General features: G+C 39.3%; 2 protein-coding genes across 2 annotated transcripts in view; one reads left to right on the top strand and one right to left on the bottom strand.

Annotated features, from left to right (window-relative positions):
• Window positions 1-6,308, top strand: part of SLC44A3 (solute carrier family 44, member 3) — a 38,577-nt gene extending 32,269 nt beyond the window's left edge. Inside the window, exons 12-14 of the mRNA XM_009884905.1 lie at window positions 3,171-3,308; window positions 3,793-4,029; window positions 5,874-6,308. Coding sequence (XP_009883207.1) covers window positions 3,171-3,308; window positions 3,793-4,029; window positions 5,874-6,308 — 810 coding nt within the window. The remainder of the gene's footprint in view (window positions 1-3,170; window positions 3,309-3,792; window positions 4,030-5,873) is intronic.
• Window positions 6,309-11,051: 4,743 nt separating this feature from the next.
• The window catches only part of CNN3 (calponin 3, acidic), a 60,937-nt gene continuing 49,713 nt past the window's right edge, over window positions 11,052-22,275 (bottom strand). The window contains exons 3-8 of the mRNA XM_009884752.1: window positions 16,291-16,412; window positions 15,766-15,832; window positions 14,252-14,389; window positions 13,625-13,741; window positions 12,728-12,874; window positions 11,052-12,165 (exon numbers count right to left, since the gene is read on the bottom strand). Coding sequence (XP_009883054.1) covers window positions 11,818-12,165; window positions 12,728-12,874; window positions 13,625-13,741; window positions 14,252-14,389; window positions 15,766-15,832; window positions 16,291-16,412 — 939 coding nt within the window. The 3' untranslated portion in view covers window positions 11,052-11,817. The remainder of the gene's footprint in view (window positions 12,166-12,727; window positions 12,875-13,624; window positions 13,742-14,251; window positions 14,390-15,765; window positions 15,833-16,290; window positions 16,413-22,275) is intronic.

Consider the following 22,275-nt stretch of genomic DNA (forward strand, 5'->3'; position numbering starts at 1 on the left):
ACTGATGCTTTTGCGTGTGGGGAAAAGAGAATACGTTCTGTAGAAAAACACGTTTAAATAACCTGTTTCTAAACGATAGCAGGTTCTTAACTAACCACGGTTTACCATCTTAGCCTTCGCAACTCTCCTTTCTTTGAAAAGGATTGGGTTGTTGCACATACCCTGCAACTGGAAAATTAATGGGACGTCTAAGCTTCTTAGTCCAGAGTCCCAAATGATTTGCAAATATTGGTAACCACTTACATGTGTTAGGTGTTCTTTGGTGGGTAAGGATGAGAAATCATTTGAGCTCATTTCTGTGCAACTCTGAGTTTCATGGAAACATACATTTGCTTAAATGTTAGATATGTATTTTGTTAGTGAGAACGTGTAGATTTCTATGTGGCTGGATGGGATCAGATTATAGGATCTGTATGGGAAACTTGAGAATTGTGAGGGAAGTGTATGGAGCCACAGTCTGCTGGGCTGGACAATAACTTCCCCTCCCCGCCCCCCGAAATCCATTTTTTGCCAAAAGGTAGAGATCACTTGGCTAAGTCTTCAGCTTGTAGTAGTAACATTCTTCCTTTACCTATGTCAATGATTAGTTCTGTAGCCTTCAGCAGTTGGTTCGTTTCTGTCTCTCTCTTACTCCTTTGATAATGTTGGCTGCCTTTCTTGCTCGGATGTTATGACTAGTTGATACGTACATGATTTGGTGAAGTTGTAATTGTTATAAATGCCATTTTGTATCAGCTGCTTTGTAACATGACAAATCCCTGTGCAGGTAGTGTTCAGTCTTCAGCGTTATTTTCAGTCTTTCCAAGATAACCCCTCTAGTTAATAAGTATCAGAAATTCTTTTTTTTGCACATTCCTCAGATGCCGAAGTGGCTAATTCAAGAGTGCAAACAAATGGTTATTTATTTTGAGTTTGGAAACAGTGTTTGTACAAGTGCCACATGCACTTTCAACATTCTTTTTAATTTTTAAAACAGGACATTTTTTGCTATTTATAATGAATATAGAATCTCTGTTTAATTTATTGGCAAAATTTACACTGACCTCACCAGATCAGGATCTGCTCTGTGAATTTAGTTCTTAAGGGACAGAAACAAACTTAGAAAACCCTTTTCTGCTTTGTGTCTCAATTTCCTGTCCGTTAATGGGATTGATGAAACAGACGTAACTCACAGCATGTTATAAAGATAGGTCTTATCCGTGTGTGAAAAATGCAGTGACGGCTACAGACGGCAGACAGAGAGGGAGCTCGACCTGAAGCCATCGACCCTGTGCCCCTGTCCTGGGGAGATGGTAGCCCGGCAAGGCTGGTGCTGGTCTTGCCGAACTGCCAGCTCTCCTGGGCCAGTGCTGCGGTGGGCGAGCTTGCCGGCTGTCGGGTTTCCTCACGCGGGACGGCAGCAGGCTGCGTGCAGACCTCTCGGGTTGAGTGAGGCAGGTGGGACGAGGATGCTTCTCTTCCAGAGGTGTAGGCAACTGAGCCGGCAAAGGTATTATAGTCGATGCCTGACCGAGCCAAAGGGTACACCTCGCTGCCGGTCCTGTTGCAGCACTCCGGGGGAAAGGAACAGCTGCAGTACAAATGAAAGTTAGCACAGAAAGCATTTTTTCCTATTTAGGAATGAAGCAAACTTGCTTGTTTAAACATATTTTTATGCAGACACTCTACATGTTTCTGTAGAGTTCAGTGGAGCCTTTGATTTTTCTTAGAGTAGGCAATAAATCCATAGTCTTTATACTTTTTCCATATGTGGATGTATTTGCTACTATGCAAGTACAATATTTGCAGGATGTCACTGTTTACTTCTACTCTTTTTTTGCTTACTATTTACTTTGCTTACTGAAAAAAATTCCTGTCATAGATAAAATCGATTATATCCACAGTAAAGACACAAAGGATCTTTGAGTGCATTAAATTTCTTTTAATTTAATGTCAATATAGCTTTGCTGTCCTACAGTATGTTAAGAAATCACTATGGGGTAAAACTGGACTTTCTTTTTTTGCTTCCAGGTGAAGCAGAAAGTAATCTAAGCACCAAGTACATGTTGTGGTGTATAAACTCCTTCAGAACAGCAATCCCTTGCACACTGTGGTTCTTACTGACCGTACCAGATGTAACTAATGTTTTATGGCATAATCCACCTTCTAATATTTTATAATCTTAATATAATATTCTATATATTATATCATATATTATTATATGTATAAATGTATGATTATAGTATACTTTAATCTTACTACTCATAAGACTTGCTGGTCAAGTTCAGCATACATTTCAGGTATATTGACTGCTGTTTTTCTTAGCTGATACTTTGGACACGGTTTCAAAACCTTGTTGAGGAGTTCTATAAATGGGACATATATGTCAGGTTATCCACAATTGCTAAAATAATCCAGTCCATGAAGGTAAATATTCTGTCCTGCCCACCTGTCTTGAGAAGTTTCCACAAAGAGAAATCTTGCAAAATTCTCAATACCTCAAAAAATTGTGAGTGCCCCTACTGTCTGTTGAAATCCTGGGTTTTTTTTTTGTGACATAACACTCGCTGATCTAGTCCAGGATCCTTTAGCTGTTCTTTTCCAGTCATTTTCACAATTTGTTTCATCTTTCATGAAAAGATATATTTTATGGCTATAGTCACAAACTTAAATTTCAGTAGTATATGAATAATTTAAAAGGGCCGTATATAGAAACTTTTTAATCAGCAACTTTTAAAAGACTTGGTAACTGCATAACTTGATTGTTCCACTTGCATAGTTTGCCAGCAGTCTTGGAGATAGATTCATAGAGAATAAGTGAGTAAGTTTGGATAGTGTGCCTCCAGGTAAGCGTGTGTTTTGTGGTAATTGTGTCGTATTCATAAACAAAAATTAGGGTAGAGAACTTTGGTGTTTTAAAATAAATGGGATAAAGGTGGGTTCAGATATTTATTTAGTCCCTATTCTAGCATTTTTTAATGGTGGAAATTATGTAGAAAAACTATTTAAAGTTAGAAGCATAGTTATGATAGTCACGTAAAATAAAATTGCCATATTATGCAAAATAACTCCTTATATTCATGAAGTCAGTATTTCCAAATAGAGTTAAAGGCTTTGCATTTTGCTGAAGTAAACTCTAGATTATAAGAGTCTTTCCTCTCTCACTGCATTATTATCTTCTCTCATTTCAGCACGCATACACAACTACAGCCATAAATGGGACAAATTTTTGTACGTCAGCAAAGGATGCTGTCTTTATTTTGGCAAAGAATTCTGCTAAACTTGCATCTATTAGCTGTTTTGGAGATTTTATCCTATTTCTAGGAAAGGTAAGAGTAAGAGAAGTACTGTTCTGTAAGAATGAAGTGAAAAATCAGCATTTGATTCTCTTTTCTTATACCTAAAGTAAATCAGGTTCATCTTGTAAACTCAGTGTTGTTCATGCTGTAAAGTGAGTTTGGGAGAGAAGATAATGTTTGAGGAATTTGACCCTTTTCACAGTCTTTACAGAATTACTTAGTTGTAGTACAATACTGTCCAGGTGCCACTCTTACAGTTTGCCCATTGCAATGAGTCTTTGGTAAATATATAGTAAAATGTTGCCACTGCCTTGCAGAATTTACACACGGAATTGAACACAGAGTGTGACAACTACGTGATGCCAGAAACTACATAGCTATCTCCCAGATGACATGTGCTGTTAAAATATTGGCTATAATGTACTTGCCTTAGGGTTTGGGGGGGTTGGGTTTTTATAAGAAATATTTCTACGTGATTAATGAGGCTGTGTTTCTCTCTTGCTGCCCTTTACAGGTGTTTGTTGTATGTTTTACTGTTTTTGGAGGATTGATGGCATTTAACTACCATCGGGAGTTGCAAGCTTGGGTAGTTCCTTTGTTGCTGGTTGGATTTTTTGCCTACCTGATGTCCCACAGCTTTCTGTCTGTGTTTGAAGTGACAGCAGATGCCATGTTCCTTTGCTTTGCTGTTGATATGGAAACAAATGATGGATCTGCAGAGAAGCCGTACTTCGTGGATCAGGAACTGCTGGTAAACCTCGGTGATAACAGCAAAGATATTTGAGCCGTTCTAAATTTTGGGGGGCTTTTCCTTTCCCCAAGACCTAGTAATTTCAACCCATAACCCATGCTATTTCCTTTCCAACACCTTAGAACAGGATAGGCTTGGGGATACAAATCATATGTGAATTTATAAACTGAAGTAAATGGCTCCCTCTGGCTCCTGTGTGCTAGCTGTGGTCTGCTGCCTTCTTTTAGATCACACCCTGTAAGTGATGGCTGACTTTGTAGGCCTTATTAGATATATGTTCAATATATCGTTGGTAATTAAAAAATATAAATAAGTAAATAAGCTAGCTGCCGAGACCAATCCATGGGGTGTTTAAACATCCATAGATGTTTATATTTGTTGTGACTTACTGTACAGCGGTGAACAAAAGTAAACAACAAGGAGCTTCTTGTTGCCAGCAGCAGGTCAGGTATCCATCCGCATCCTATGGTTGCTGTGGTTTTGAACAAACTTCACGCAAATTCGAGTTGCTCTGCTTCATACCTGCACAGATTCTTTTGCCAAAATACTTTCTTCTGTCTCTTGATTAAATTCTTCTGCCTTTGGACTGGTTGTTCTGTGTCTTTACCCTCATAGTTACGGTACTGCATTACAAGCATTTCCATGGAGAGTCGTTACGTAGCTAATAGTGATGGAGAGCTTTAGTTAACAGCTGTATCTGAAGCATTTGAATGCATATATGCCATCCATTTCATATTAAGAGAATATTTGAAGATGCAGATGTTTTTTTCCTTTCATGCTATTTTGGCCAGTTCTGTCTTTTCCTTCATAAACCATGCGACAAAGAAAATCTTAGTGATTCAGGAAAAACAAACTCAGCAGCCAGAATAGCTCATATGATATGAATCTTCTGGATGGGTTTCTTCAGGACAGTGTCAGAAGAACTGGTTTTGGTTGTTGTTTTTTTTTAATGCGGCTGTTAGATTCCCTGTAATGTTTATATAATTTTGTTGAAAACAAAAAAAACAACAAAAAGGCAGCCTAAGGATAGGCTTTAACCCTTTGCACAGAAGAAAGCAGATAGATATTCTTTGGCCTTGATTCAGAACAGTACTTAAGCACGTGTCCCACATAGGAATATGTTACTAAATGGAAAACTCTGAAGCCTTGACCTCTGTTCTTCTTCCTCTGCTTTGCCAAATGCTAAAATACTTCTTAAGCCAATTCTCCATCATGAAACAAACAGAGGCTTTCCTTTCTCCACTTGCAAACTTTGTGATAGTTTCTCTTTAACTCTGGACTTAATTCCTTGTAGTTAGCCATGCCCTAGGGTCTTGGCTGAAGGGAGGACTTCCCACAGGGGTAACGAGTCTTCCAAGCGGGGCAGGCTCTATAACCTTGTATGGAAAAACTGAGGGCAACACATCCAAACTCCTCCTCGTTGCATGATCAAGAGTAAGTTTACTCATGTAGCCAAGAACTTGGGGTTTCCCAACACATGAAGGCGTTTGACTTGGGACATCTATGCTACAGTCGGGTTACAAACATCTGGGGGTGGAAGGGAGGCTCTGCGGCCCTCAGGACAGTATGTGGCAGTGGGCGGAGAGCTGGGTGAGGGATTTCAGACAGCTGGTCCTCATTCCTGTAGCAGGAGATGTAACAGAGATTCTTGATTCATCCTTCTCAGTTGCACTCATCACCCTTGCTGCCTCTGCAGAGTCCCTGCCGGTATCACCCAAGTGTCATCCAGCTAGGAACCAGCTACAGTTTCGTACCCCCAGGCTAATTATATTCTTTTATGAGGTATTTTTATTTACATAGTATTTTGCATTCCCAAATGATCTCACCCTGGTTTTTGCTTGTAGACCTTTGTGAGTCAGAGTAACAAGTTAACAGAAGGGCAAAAGCACAGAAGCGTGAGACCTTTCCGGGACAATGAAGATGGGACAGAGCTCCAACCTATGGTGAGACAGGAGTGTGGAATATGTGTTTATCTGCCAGCTAATGTGTTTGCCTTTATGTCCCAAGAACAGATGGAGGTTGTCATATATGTCCTGATGTCTCACAGCAGCCAATATGTTGTACCTGATATCCTGGTTTTCCTTCTATTGCTTTCCGTCCTCAGAAAACCCTCTGCTGGTGTAAAATGGAAGGATCAAATATTTGTTCTCATCCTTCTTCCCATTCCCATGTGCCCAGCAGAAGAAGAGAACGACTGGACAATGGCAAGGGGGTGGGAGATGAGCCCTGTTCAGATAGTTCTTCACATGTCTGCTGTAGCAAAGTCAGAAGAGTGGTAGGCTGCTTGATTTCATGCCGGAACTGCTGACGATCCAGAGCTGTAAGAGCAGAGCTTAGAGGCCTTCCCTCTCCACCCCCACCCGTTTCCTTTCTTTTTTTTTTCTGTCAGTGTATGTATTTATTTACTCTGTTTTATGCTGAGGTAAAAAAGCTGAGGTGCCAGAAGGGAGTGTTCCCCCACACCCAGGCTTGGGAAAGTCCTGAGAGTAAACGCTCACTAACTGACATCTGCAAAAATCCTGCAAATTGCCCAACCTGAGAACTGCCCCAGCAAGTTCAGAGTCTGGGCTGATCTTCCCCCAGCACAGGGGCAGCCAAGCCAGGGCTGCCGAAGCAAGATTCTGCAGCAACAGCTACTCTGGCACCTACTCCTGCTGGACACCACTGCTAGTGCCGGGTGCCCTCCTGGCTACTTCTCACAGGAGTGCGACAGATGTTGGTGATTTTTCTTGATCTGCTTTCAAGATGTACCAGATTCTAGTGAACTCTCACGCAATCTTGTGGGCATTCTGCTACAGCCAGTTGGGCTTCAGTTTATTGCTACAGCAATAAACAGTACAGATAGTTGTACTTGATTTTTTCATCGTTTGGATCTCCTATTGAATTCTTCAGTAATTTTTTGCTGAGCACAGATACTGGGTGGGTGCGTGGGGAGGGTTATTCCCTGCAAGAGGATTGTGGATTTGAGACACAAAGGAACCTTAATTATTTTCCCAGTTTACTCTTACGACATTTAAATGCAGTAACAGGACTAGTGCTACACATTATTTGACTCCTTTTTTTTTTTTTTCTCTTTGTAGACTTGAATGTGAAGCACACCAGGAAGTATGAAGGCAGACCAGCAATAGCAAAACCAGTCACAGAAAACAAGTAAAGGTTGCCAATACCCCAGGACAAAGTATTAATTCTCTAAATCTCTGTGGTACCTTCTGCACTGGTAAAATGACACACAATCTGTTTGTATGAATAATGTATTTTGTGTGTCAGCACATCTGATTTTTATTAATGTACTTGTTATGATGGTCTGAAAGTTGTTAATAAACACCCTCCTTGTAAATTTCTGTGTTGTCAGACTGAAAATACTAAGTCGACAAGGTCATCAAGCTGTCCTTTTTAGCTTTTTGGTGTGTCAGCTAACATGGGTTTTTTTCATACTTCTCTGGGAACACTGGGCCAGTCATCTCTGGATCAGTAAACATAGAAACATTTGTAGAGGAGGCACTCTGAGGTGGCTCTTTCCTGATTTATTCTGTGTATATGAACAGCCTGTGCAACCAATTACGGAACTGTACTGAGCTCATTGATGGAAATCACCATTGATAGAAACTCTGTAGGCAAGATAATTAATGGTTATGAGGTAGGTGTCTTTAATTATACTCTTTTGGGAATGTTTTTTACAAGTTAGGATCATAAACTATCCATTCACTCGTCTCCAAAGGGCAGATAAGGAATAGTCTTTTTTTGTAAATAAAAATAAACAACTGCCTTCCCTTTGCAATTGAAAAGACAAAGAAAGCAGAAAAATTTGTATCTAGATTTAAAGCTTGAGCAAGTAGCAGATGAGCAGTGACTGGACAGAAATGAGATAGAAGGATTTTATAAATAATACTGTATAGAAATGTTAGCTGTAACATGGATGTGAAATAAAAAATATCATGGAGGAATGTAGAGAAGGATGCGGTAAGGATAGATACATTTTGAAAAAATAACTTGGTAACAGTCTGCCAGCATTTTCTGTGAGCAACTCTGAGGATTGTTTAAACTTTGTACCTGGACCCTGGCTATATTACACTTCCATGGGCTCCACCTTATTTGGAGTATGGGGGAGTTTTAGATTTTACTCAGTGGAACGTGGTTTTATTCTCTCTGTTCAAAAGCTCCTTTAACCTTTTGTTTGAGGAGAGGTTTGAGGTGAGAAGATGACTCCAGCCAGGGATTTCAGTAAAGTACGCATCAGTATAGGAAGCGAGGCATTACTGCCGGTAAGTGACTCATAAGCTGCCGTAATGAATGCAATGATAAACCTTTGATTAGTCACAGCTTGGAAGTGACATACAAAAAAGCTCATTGATAGCCTGAATGACAAATCTGTTTCAGCTAAATGCTGTATCTGATCTCCTGCTGTTGAAAGGAGACTAGTTTTCTGCTCGGGAATGCTACGGAATACTTGCTTTTTATTCTTCATTTAATTAACTTTTGGCTACTTTAATATGAGCCACTTCAACAAGTTGAGGAATGTGGGATAGATGATGAAAAGGGGAAAGAAATAATTACTTTCTTCTTGGCAGGTGAAGGCGGGCACCTACTGGCTGTGACTCACTACCTCTCATTACTTAAAACTCTACACTTGGGTACTTCTGGTGCTTGGCTTGTGGTTGTTGTGGGAACTGAAAATCACGTTGAATAACCAATAGCTCTCTAACCGCTTGGAAGTTAAAAAAAATCAGTTCTTATTACACATTGGGGTTTTTTTCCTGTTTGTATTTGATACTCACACTGCATGTTTTTGGGCCTTGACTCAGGAACTCCCTGGTGGAAGAAAGGGAGAAGAATTTTTATATATGTATGTCCTTGTTTTCAGACAATCCCTAGATGACCTCCAGAGGTCCCTTCCAATCGCAGCGATTCGGTGATTCTGCCCATTGCAATTATGATGCAGTGTCATTGCCTTCACTGCAGTTCCTGGGTGGAGAAAGGACTTTTAGACACTTACTACAAAGTTTGCTTTGTGTTTTAAAGAAGGCAGGTACTGAAAAATCCCCATTAAGCTGTATTTGAGTGTGTTTCATTTAAGTAATGCTGTACTGCCCGTAACCCACAAATTACAACTGTGACAATGTGGTTTGAGTCAGGTATATTTTTACAGAAGAGTTCTGAATGTTTGCCTTTTAATTGAAACTTTGTACACAAAGCACAGCTTTATAGCTTTCAGGTGCAACACAGGACCTCCCAATCTTATATACATTCCACTTGGCAATTGTGTCAACAACCACTCCTGTGTGAGCAGGAGTCCTCACCTGAGTTAGAGGGATAAAGCACCCCTACAGAAGCTGATGCTATTTAGCGCTCGTTTCTTGTTGCTTTCTTCCCCTGCAGGATCTCGTAGTCAGACAACTATAAAGCAGGCTGGGGTGGGTGGTGGGGTTGGATGTAGGCACGGCTCATGTGAATACATAGTACTGGTTCGGGTACTGACGCTTGTCCAAGCCACTTCTGGTATTTCAACGTCTGCCCTGCAAAGCAGCCCCATGCTCTGTGGACTTTTCTTTCCTGCACCTATGGAAGACTGGATTCAGAGGAATTAAAGGTACTTTTATGACTATATTCCTTAAAAATAGGAGATGGGGACTACTGGAACACCAGGAAATGGCTAATATTACAGCTTATTGTTGTAAGCAAGGCAGTTTGCATTTGGTCTTGTTTGGTGTCTACTTCAAACTGTCGCTTAATTCAGTTATGATTCTACTGGATACCTCTGCGGATGAAAGAAAACAGGCATACTGAGAACAGTTTATGTGTTGTTTTGTTTCCTCTGTTCAATGCGTGCAAGCAGTTTAAGGCGTAAGGTTTGGATGCAGAAAGAGCAGGAGGGAATGGTTCAGGCTTTCAAGACGAGACCCTGCTTTCACCCAAACTATGAAAACAATAATGCTTTTTTTATTGATTGTAGCACTGCTTTTCAGCACTCAATACAATAGTTTTAAATTGTTAAATACTATTATTTTGATGGGGGGGAAATAGTATAGTTCAGGAAGAGTAGGTCTTAACAGGCATCTTGGTAATAATTCTCTTGCCTCAGATGCAGGGCTCGGACCAGGGACCTCCAGAGGTCCTTTCAAATCTAAATTCTGTGAAATAAATGAGCTTAAGACTTATTCAACAAATAGGTCAGTTGAAAGTCAGATCACCACATCATACCCAAAGACAACGGAAATTAATGGAACAAAGCACAAACAATTTCTAGTCTTGAGGGAAGAATCCTTTACAAGTCCATGACTTGCAAGTATGAAACATTTTATATGTTAACATAAATAAGTTTAATCTGCAGTAAATACTTTTAAAATACCTTTGTTTGTGTGTGGTGGGTTTTTTTTTTGTTGTGTGGTTGTTTTTTTTTTTTACAAAAGTTAGGATCAGCGACAGTGGGCCCCCATTGATAGCATGCTTTTTTTCTCCTGTTAAGAACAGCCCAGGTAAATTAGTACAGCCTGTCTGCGCTCCGTGGTGAGGAAGAAAGCTTCTTCCATTTAGGAATAAAGCTTTGCTATCGGTAACTAAAGAACTCGGGTTGCAGACCAGCAGGCACAAAGACTGGGATATCTTTTTACATACTCTAAAGCAAGGGTGTTTTGAGATCTCCGAGTGATGGAATGAAGGCTACAGGCTGAAGCAGAGGCAGCATTAAATATGTGCAGTTCCTCGTTTGCCTTGAGAAAAGGGCAGGGATTGAGTGAACAGCTAAGGATCTCTGGTCATACCCTCACAGTCACACAGAGGGGATGTGAACTCTGCTGTAAAGGAGCTACATTCCTTTCCTGTTAAGTCACTGTCACTCGCTCCCAGGAGATTTTTACAAGGTTGTTAGATTAAATCCCACGGAAAAGAAAGTACCCTAGCTGCAACAGACAGCAGTTCTACATTACCCTTCACACAGGCAAAGGTGATGCTGATTTGGGAATAATTTCTGTGGCATCTAATCTTTTAAGAATGGTAGAGTAACAAATGAGACAGGATCTTCTACATACCTTTAAGAAAAAATATTTATTTATAAAAATACACTGGGATCAGTTTGAGAAGTGTGGCAATAAATACAGTTCAAGGAAGAAAAAGCATTTCTACATGGATATATTATGGCACAATAAAAGGTAAATGCACCATCAATCTTGGGACTTCTGTTGGCTCAAGACTTTGTACAAGCTCCCTTTTTAGTAAGACAACTATTTCTAAGTTTGGTCAGTGTTGATAATGGAATGAATACACAATCACAAATGCACACTTACGTCTAATGTAGGACTTACCATTAGCAAACAATACCTTAGAAACATAGTAATGATATTTAAATCACTAATGCGATGTCTTAGATTTAATTGGCAAATACCACATTTAACTTTTAAGTATGAAATTCTTTTATCTCATCCGGAAAACAGAAAAGCTGTAAATATGTAAAATGAAGGCTTAATGTGGTATGTAAATACCTACTTAAGTAGAGATTGTGAAAATGCATAGCTCCTTATTAGACGACCTGGCTGTACAAGCGCACTCCCCCTTTCACAGTATTCCTTTTACTTCATATGCAGTTATTGTTTATGCTGTAGACTACAACTGTTACAGCACTAAAGGCAACTAGACAGGGAAAGGGCAGATAAAGGAAAAAGGAATGTATGTAAGGCAATATTCCTTTAGGTACGTTAAGCATAGTGTGTAGGAAAGACAGGTAACAATTCCACAAGGCTAGTTTCGTTCTTACTGAATAAAATAATGGACTAATACTGAACTTCTGACGCAAAGCTAATAATCAATGCCCTGGTCACTGTACTGACCATGGTAATCTCTTTGATAGTCATCTTGGTACTCTCCGTGATAGTCATCTGGGTATTCTGCCTGATAATCGCTATCGCTGATTTCTGACCCGTTAGTTCCTGTTCCTTGGCTGCCATTATGAATGACAGGTTCTGTCGGTGCAGCACAGTACTTGGGGTCATACACTTGTCGTCCAAGCCCATACACGCTCATTCCCTTCTGCGAAGCTACTTTGTTGGTACCCATTTGTAACGAAATAGTTGAGTTATCCACAGGTTGCAATATGTGCTTCTGATCGTAGATGTCTCTCCTGGTACCTGGTGCCAGCATACCAGCCTAATAAAACAGGATCGTAGAGGTTCAGTAAGAAGGCCAAGAGCTGCCATTACTAGATTTATGATCACAATTAGTACGCCTTACTGGAAGTGCTAGAAAGTAGGAATCAAAGTATAACCAAACAGAACAGCAGCGTGTGTTCACTAGTAGGTAAGTCACAGAAGAAAGTCCTTGCAGAAAGGTCCAGTTTATTTCCCTCTTTGGAGAGAATATACCAAGTGTTTGGACTGAGGTAGTGCCCAGGAGGCAATTTCTTTTTTGCCTCTGCCTAGTTAGTACTTGAAATGAAGTTACTGTTTTCTTCTAGTGTAACACAGCCAGTTGGAAATTCTAGAAGCACCAGGTCATTTTTGTGCCTTAAGACGCTCAGCACAGAACACACTGGATAGTGATAAGAAATCAAAGTTCTTCAATCACTGCATAAAAGCACAGCTGAAGTGTACCCTCTCACTGCTGCTGCCAGTTAAGACTCTGCTACTGACAGACCCCCCCCTGTCCCACCGGCCTCCCCCGGGCTGAGAGGTGTCACCGCTCTGCAAGCGTCACACGCAGTCCTGCTTACCTGACTGGCTCCTTTGTTAGTGCCCATCTGTAGGCTAATTGTCGTCTGGTCAAATGGCTTATCGGTTTGCATTTTTGGATCATAGAGGTGTCTTCTAGTTCCGTAAGCAGTCATGCCTGCCTGACTGGCACACTTGTTGGTGCCCATCTTTATTAGGGGAAGGAAGAGGTGGACAGAAAAAGTGATTTTTATTTGTATAGCAAGCACAGTCCAAAGGAAACAAATATGGTTGGTAACTGTGATGGCCGACGGAAAGAGTAATTACAGTGCATGCTTTCCTCATGTAGCTTGACCACTACCTGCAATAAATTACCCTTTCTCCATACTGAGCTTCAAAATGAAAAATAAAGGCAACTGTCATCCTAAGTCATTTCAGTGACTGGCATTTGCCCAACTGCACGTGCAATTAGAATGGATGTACACATCTAAATGTCATACTTTATTTTTGCCCCGAACAGTAATGATTCAGTTACACTACCACAACTTCTCTACCACAGGAATTTTAAGATTTTATGTCAGTTATTTTGGGGTTTATGACCATTAAGGAAAGTGGAGAGGGGAAAAAAGCGTCTACCATTTAAGGAGCTTTAGCTATCCCAAGACTCCTACTTTAAAGCTACTTTAGGGGACAGAGATGATACTGCTAATATTAGCTGTTCCTTTTCTCCTTATCACTCTTACTGCAGATTTAAAGCAAACAGAAAAACTTTCCAGGCAGTCACTTGAGCTTATAAAGCCAATCAACTGCTTTCAAGAATTAACCTCATACCTCCTTCCATGATAAGAATAGATTGTAATTCTGCAGCTGTTTTTGCATAAACATATATCAGTTAATCAAAACAAGAAGCTTGTTGTCAAATATAACATATTAACTGCAAATGTGAATTTCACACTTACCTGCAGGCCAATTACACTTTGACCAGCTTTTAGTTTTCCTGCATCAAAACTTCGTGCTTGTTTCTCTGCATATTTGACACCAATATCAATTGTAGTATGAAAACCTTTGGTTTTTGCCTATTTAGGGAGAGGGAAAATAAGAGTATTCAGTGTTTAAAGTATATTTTCTGCTACTGGAACACTGGCTTTATGGCCCTGATGGCTCTCAAGTGCTGCCACAAGCAGGTTTATCTCTTATGAGAAACTCTCTGTGTCGGGGGTGGGAGAAGGTAACAGTTCCCGATGTTCTTCGAAGGTGGCACTCCAAAGCTACCCAAGTATCTTGTCAGAAGGATATTCCGCAGGCATCAGTGGTCTCCTGTGAGCCTCCGAGTTCTGTGTATGCCCACGCAGCTGCAGAGCAAGGCCATCTGCAGCCAGCAATCCTAACTCTGAACTCCAAGCCTTCCCTGGAGGCACGCACTAAGACAGCCCTCTGAAGCGCAACCTCTGCGGTATCTCAGGCTCACAGTAGTATCTATCCCCTCCTGACAGGCTGTATGCTGTTTTCCACGTTTACATGAGTGGTAAGGGTGCATCTGGACTGACATGTGGATTTGTGTCCATTCCAGGGGTACAAATACTTACCAGACCTGCTAGCGCAACTAGAGTAGTCTGTACTTGAGTCATATTTCCATTTTCAAAAAGATCGTTTGCTTCAAAAATATCATGTGGCTTCATGCCGTAGACTTGGATGGCTTTGATAAAATTCCCAATGTTCTCCAGCTAAACAGAAACAAAAAAGCCAGTTTTCTACTCAGTGTTTCAATTCAGAAACTATGTAATTTTGAAGTTTTCTGGTGTTGGTTGGTTGGTTTTGCTTGTTTTACACAAGTTCTTTGCCTTGTGCAAACTGGACAAAACAGTTGGCATGGTTAAGAGTGGCTGGTAGGAAGTTTGAGATTATTTTTCATTAGTTTTAATATTTATTTCAGAAATCAATCTAAGGGTTTATCTAGCCTGGCATCTCTCTGTTAGTGAGTATCATACACTTTGTTAGAGAGGGCTTTGATGACAAAACTGCTTCCGCTGTGTCCCTTCCAAGAGAAATACTAATCTGAAATCTGCTTCAAATTGGAAAATTTGACAGTGTCCATGCTATTTGACTTCAGCAATTGATAATTTTGGGTAAAACAAAAACATAACTATGTGGATAGTAAGAACATTTAATTTGGCTTGAGGGTATTATCTCGCTCACCTCCTGGGACAAATTCAACTAAGCTTTTGGGGTTTATTAGCACTTTTTTAACACCGTGTGCTGCAGAAATTGGAAAGCAAGATAGAGTCCGAGGAGTAAGGACTGAATCTCATCTTTCCGTTTGAAGTCTTAAGAGGTATTAATTTTTTTTTTTTTTAATAAAAATCCTCCACTGTATTTAGAAGCATTCAATGCTAATTAAGCCACGAGGCTGACATCACAGTATTCAGCTAGACCCAGCAACAGTAAAGGCAGTCAACTCTAATCAGCAACCCTTCCAATGCTTGTTCTAAATGCACGTTGCCTTTGATAGTCCCTTGTGGGAGGAAGTGCTAGATAGAGCACTCGTAAGAAATCAAATCTGGATATACTGAAATAAAATACATACTGTAGTTTGCACCATATTGTTTTCTGAGTTCTGTTACACAACCATTTCTTCCGAGACTGTTCAGGTCCTTTCCCTCCCCAGCTGCTTTCTCAGGAGGACACTTCATACACTGATGTCCAGGTACAGGCAAGCTGGACCTAACACCTTGCAGCACTGTCTGGATGGAAAACTCCAGTTGTAATTTAATTTAAAAAGTTAACAGCTTTTTTTTAACTTGGAAAAAGGCCTTGTTGTAGGCTTCTATGTTCATTTTCCATCTGAAATTTCACCTAATGCACTATTAAATATGCATACTCAACTGCCATTTAGGAGCCATCTCAACTATAGCTGCTTTCTGTTACTGCATATGTTAACAGCATTTATCTTCAACTGTTGTGAACATATCATATACAAAACTTGGTGCTATAAAGAATTAAGGCGTACCATATTCACAGCAAATTTGTTAATACAGAACAGAAGAACTGTTTAGGGGTTGGAGGGGTTAGAGGTGTATTTTGGGGTTTTTTTTTGTTTTACCTGGTGCCAATTTAGTTTTGATTGATTAATTTTCTTCACTGATCCTGGCTGCAGCTTATTTATAAGCCTGGGGAGGTGAAAAAAAGGGAAATGCTTAAACAATAAATCTTATCCTTATACCATCTGTGCAGGCATTAAATAATATTTTCACTCGTGCTTTATTAGTTGCATTAGTTTCATCAAAATGGTTACTTTTTTGGTTTATACAGAGTGCCTAGTGCCTAGCTCAGATCTCAGGTCTCATGAGTCTAACAGACCATGAGAATTTTTGTGTGCCATTTTATTATTATAGAAAAGCGCTTCACTGTTAAATTTAGAAATACTTAGAAACCGTTGCTGAAACATAAAGGAGATTTAAGTTTTTGTTCTTTTCCACAGTGTCAAAGAAGCTGTCTCCCACCCTACTGTCAGCTATCTTTGACTATTATTGTTGATGTATTTTAAGGGGAGTCTTCAGAAAGTCCCTCCTTAGTTCCTCAAAAGTGGAAAATTGCTAAAAATAAGGTTAACTTAATAAATGCTTACTCGCATAAGATTATGCCATCTTTTAATCCCAGTTGAAAGTTTGCACCAATGCTCAGCCCTGTAACCTCTTCTATCCAGTTACGCAGATCTTCTTCTATCTGGGGGTCATATTTCAGGGCAATCTGGAACACAAGCAGTTATAAAGTTACTTCATGAGAGAAAACTGCAACTCTTCTCCCCCCTCCCCAAATCCATTCAAAGAGTATGCTATACCATCTATCCAGTAATTTTATTGCTGGATTTTAAACTGTATTTTAAATATCAGAGCACAGACTTAAGTCTTTTATCCTTTTTACTATAATGTTTATGGTTTTACCAGATGTTCATTTGCAAATAGCACTTTGAAGCACTTAATAGTTCGTCCTACTGTAAGAATTGTTGGAGCTTGTGGATAGTCTTTTGACAGCTGCAGAGGAATGATGACTCTTTGGAAAAAAATATTCTAGTTGTACTTCAGTGGGAAGTAAAAAAGTGAAATAGTATATTATGAACACAAGAATTCTGAATTCCCATGCCGTCAGTACTACTGCTCAGGTGTAGATTTCTACACGGGAACTTTTATAAAACAGATTTGAAGTTATTCAGCCTAAGATTATGGTGGGTTTGCTTTTTTAAGCTAGTTATGATTAATGGACAAGACTTAGTAAGTTTTCCCCTTGTTGCTACAACATTAAGAGTTATCTTGCTGGGGGTTGTGTGCGTGGCTTTTTTAAACTTAAGCTGTAGTATGCCTGTTATTTCTCTTTTCTTTGGCTTTGCTGGAAGACTCTAATGGAATAATCTGTGATCTCATGTCTTAATTGCAAAGAGATAAAACCTGCAATGGTCTTTGAAGTTAACAGCACCAGAGGCCCAGAACTGTTAGCAAGGTGACTTAAGAACTCCTTTTTCCAGATGTTCAGACTTCACTACTCGGTGTGTCAGTTTGTTCTTCAGTCACTAGGAATCAATCCACGTGAATGGAATGCTTAAAAACGTCAACGATGCTGGTAGCTAACAAGTCCATGCTTCACTCTGCCCTTCATCCCCCTCCGCCCAAAGAGACTGAAAAGCAGCTCAAACTTCCTTCAGCCTAACCCTGTTACTCTTGCAATACTTTTCAATATTGGCAAGTTGGAGAAAAGGGATTATGTCATTGAAAGCACTGCTGCTCTTTCTGCAAACAAAACAAGTTAGCCAAGCACAAGACTTTTATGGCATAAATAACCCCCCCACTAGTGTGGAGGTTGGCAACGCTTTTCCACCTTCATTAGAAGTTGTCCCGCATGGGTCAGCGAGCAGGATGGGGAAGGAGGGAGCTATCCGTGAGAAACCTGACAGGCAAGCACAGAATGTACTTGCGGTATTTCTAATTAACGGAAAATCAGCTCAGCTACCTTCAGTTGCTTACAAATGCCTAACAAGAAACTCGCGTAAAGCCAGATCAAAATGTGAATTTCAGACTTTTTACATATCATCTTAGACTTCCGCCCAGAAAGGCCAGATATTAGCAGCTATTTATACCGCAGGAGATTGTAATTCCACCCTATCTGAATTACTTGGATAGAGGCAATTGCTACATTTTGGCTAGCGTTAGTAATCCCCAACTCCAAACTGACCAAGCTAAAAATTACAGTATTCTGTTCTCTGTTTTTCTTCTACTGGGAATGGAAAATTCCTGTATCTCTGGCTTTACTTCAAAAACTTCTCTGAGTAATACTTATTTTCCTTGGACTATTTGTAATAGTGGTGCTATGGTGCCTCAGTTACAGATGAGGATAATTGAGTAACCCCTTATTCAGATCTTGATTAAGGTGTAAAATTTTGCGCAGTTTTCTGCACAAAATGACAAGTACCTCAGTGCTTAGACCAAAGCTGGTCTAAAATAATCAAGACACCCCTTTTCTCATTGAAGAAAAGAGGAGGAAAGCTCAGGTAATACTGCCTAGTGTGAGGAAAACGTCATGACTTTTTAAATCACATCTTTTGGATATTAGATAGCTACAATGAGAAGCAGACTGGAAAAGCTAGCTGAAAGTTCACAGCTTTATAGAGGAAGCCACTGCATTTTTGTCTCTTGAGTGACAGATAAGTCTTCTTGCACGTTTCTTAACTTTAGCACCAGAAGCAACACAACCACATTCCTCATTTTTAGTGATGGTATAATAATGGTAAAGGATGGGTAGCCCCTTTTTCTGAGGAGCTACCAGAAAGGTTAATGTCTTGAAAATGGTGTATGAGGAAGCTGGTTATCATCTTTCTCCTTCCCAACCTGGTGATTAGCTTACAAACTACTCTCCATAGCTATTTTTATTTCCCATGGAAACAAAGCTTATGTGATCACAGCCTTAATTTGTCTTCCCAGTAACATTTGGCAGAACTCTCCTAGCTTGTTCAAACTTATAGAAGAGCAGCAGTCTTGGACATAACTGGGTCAGTTATTATTCTGTGTGAAAGTAACTATCTACGCAAAGAAGTAGGATCCCAGAGCATCCCCAAAAGACTTATACATAGCATCATACTCCTCTTATGTGTTAGAGAACCTACAGAGATCTTACACAAGTGACCTCACCCACAAAATCTTAAGTTACATGTACAGACAAGACATACAGTAGATAATATATTTCTGTACACCAGTTCAAAAGAAGAAACAGGATTTGTAGAAAGGCGAGAACTTGGTATATTCCGATATTCCAGTTAGAAGAAAACAGACAATTTGGGCTGGTCATTTGTATGTTGATAGTTCATACTATGTTAAAATCACAGTTCTAACGTGTATGTGGCTACAGAGTGGGGTTTAAGCTAATCTCTTCCATGATTCTTTAGTTAGTTAGAAATGTAACAAACATTGTGCTTCCTGAAAACGCAGGCAGTTTCTGTTTCAGTATAGCTTAAAGACGATGCTAAGTCATAGTTTAGCCATCCTGCAGTTGGAATAGTCTGGAATACAACTGGAATTACCTTTTTACAACTTTATTTATTCTTAAGCACTGGTAATCATTTTTTGTTTTTAAAAAGAGGAAATTAAGTCTGTGATCATGCCACCAAGAGACACGTTTTAAAGATCATTCTATCTCCTCCCTCCCCATATTAAAAAAGAGTAAATATGGAAGCCAGTAAGAGCGAGAACCTTAAAGACTTCTGCAAGTGTGGCTACTTTAATCTTTCTTGGCAAGCATATAAAGGAAAAAAATGGCAAAAATTTTCCTCATTTAATGCTAAGTGCATTCCATATGTGTGATTACTACTGAGTTGAATATTAAATTGCTGCCCCTAGAAGTAGTCAGATGGAATTTTATCACTTGTCCTGAAAAATATTTACTTTATGTTGAAGTACTTTACCATGTGTTCAAATCTTGAGTTTTTCAAGAGGTTTTAAATTGTCGTGGGGTATCACTACAGTGTTTATCTGGAGATAGGAAATAAAAAGTGCTTATACATGTGAGGAAACTTGTTCTACTGCCACTAAAAGCATTGCTATTAAATCTGCTAGTTTTCAGAATTGTCTTCGCTACTGTATAATTTTACTATATTTAAGTCAAGTTTTTGTTCTGACTTTTGAACCGGTGGGAAACTAGGTTACAAATAGTGAAGAATGATGACAGTTTTTTTGAAAATTGTACTCAGTCTACCTGAAAAGCTAGAGACACAGAAACTTTAGAATTTGGTATTAAACGTGTGCCAAGAGAGGTTAAACAGGGAGAGTGGCACGTCAGGTACTACCGGAAGGGAGGCAACCTTACGCTTACTCTGAAGTCTTAGCTCTTTTACCCCCGATGGCACAAACAGAACTTATGTAACACTAAGTTAGCAAATACTTCATATTTTCCACATGTCCATCAGAGTTGTTCCAGTTTTCCTTTGATTGCTATCTATGAGGGGAAGCTGGAAGCTTTGATATAAATGAAAAAATTTTATGGCTTTTTCCATTACTACTAATCAACATGCCAACATTTGATCCTTTTTAAGTACTGAACTTTCATGGAAGATACTTAAATCTTACAAGTCCACAGCAAAAGAAAACATCGTTTACTTAAAGATGAAAGCAGTAGCTAAGCAGCTTCATTCAAAGTATACATCATCAGTGCTGTGAAAAAAAGCTGTGGTTTCAGAACACTGTAGAAAAGATTCAATTGTAGCAGAGTTTTATAAAATCTTTATATCCATTAAAACGAGATAGCAGGAAGCCAACTATTAATTTCTTTACTATGTTCTGACAAATCTTCAAAGATAAATAAAGTTGTAAATGCTACTCTCTTTGTTGACGCTTCAGAGATACAGATGTAAGAGTTTGAAATATCTTTGAAAGGAAACTGAAGTTTATACAAGTGGTCAAAATCATAAGCGATGTAGGATTGCAGGAGGAAAAGAGTAGGTGTGACTTGCCTATTACAAGCTGATATACATACGTTTATGCCAACGTATGCCTCGGGCTAGAATCCTTGGGTTAAACTTGATTCCTTTGGCATTCCTTTGGATTCCTGTTCTGTTCAGGTAGGACTTTCCTGTTTGGGACCTCTTACAGTGTAAAAACCCTCCCTCCATCTGTAGTACAAGAACAGCAATCATCACTGTTTTTATCAAGTGTATGGATTCCTGGAAACAAATGAAGTTATGCTGGCCAACTTTAATGATCTGTCTGTGTCCCTTGAAGTTACTCAACGTGCCTGTAGCATGTTAGGTTTGAGTGATGATGTTAACCAGTATTTCACACCATAAATTATATCATATGGACTTTCAATTGTCCTTTTATACTAATCTTTTCCAAATTATGCGGTACACACTGTACACTAAGGGCTACGTGTATGCCAGATCTCCAGTTTAAGAGTTCAGCTGTCTGTATTGCTGCTACTATGGAAAAATACTGTAACAGTACCTCAAGAAACAGTTTAAGCACACTGCATGGCTTTTTACAAGTCAATGGGACCAACAAACAGAAAACACATAGAAACAGAAAAGTTTTAAAGTTTTATCTTTTATACCTGCTTTATAAGTTACTCGCCATGTCACAACAGCTCGCGCTTCTTAGTTCTGATGAAGCTTTTTGACTAAAGCTTCAGGCTTTATGTCCCCACAGCAGGGGTCAAACCTTTAATGTGCAGCACACTAAATTTAAAGTACTAGTGAGCATATGAAGAAACTGCTCTCTGGTCAAAAGCTTTAATAATAAAAGCATGTGCTTGTCAACGTGAGTGAACAACTCTATCACAGGAACTGTGTTTGTCAACAAAACCTAAGATTTTTATACCTATAAAAGTGCAGCAAAATAGGTTGTATGTTGCTGTTTTCCAAGGTAAATAAAGTACAGAGCCAGGTACAGTAAAAGAAATTGCCAGGACTTTACTCCAAGATAGCATATATGAAGAAGTTACACACATATTTTTTCACCAAAGTGAACAGAAAAACAAATAAAGCCCTAAGTTTTAGATGTTAATATTCCTCATACGGAGAAATCTGGTGCGACCCATATCCTTGTTTAAAGTGACACAAAATTACTTATTTCTTAGTCAAAAAAAAAAAAATCAAGAAAGCTTACTGGATTTCTAACAAATATGGGAGCATATTCATCTTGTACTGAATTTAATCCAGGTCTAGCTAGGGGTTTTAATGTTAATTTTATACATTTAGGTCATAAACTACTGAAAACAAATAAAGATAACTAAAGGAAAACTCCAGCTTTTAAGACCTAAAGCTGTACAGTTTCAATTTTAAGCAGCAATTTGTTCCTAGATCAACTTTTCAATTTTTATTAATTCTGAACTGAGTGAAACTGAGTTTTTATGGTTTCAGTGGTGCCTACAAACATCCTTTGCATTGAAATAAGTACTACCCTCAGGAGCAATTTGCCTTGCAGAGGCCAAAGATATCAACGCTGATACTTCTTTATTGTTTGCTTGGCACTAGTTTGCGATGAGATCCTTCTCCTCCCCTTTTTAAGGCTTTATGGGGAAAGACAAAAGCATAATTATCTCCTGGTATCAAGACAGAAGCTCTCGGAAGCCCTTA

Source organism: Charadrius vociferus, unplaced genomic scaffold (genome assembly GCF_000708025.1).
Source record: "Charadrius vociferus isolate BGI_N301 unplaced genomic scaffold, ASM70802v2 scaffold163, whole genome shotgun sequence".
Lineage (NCBI taxonomy): Eukaryota > Metazoa > Chordata > Aves > Charadriiformes > Charadriidae > Charadrius > Charadrius vociferus.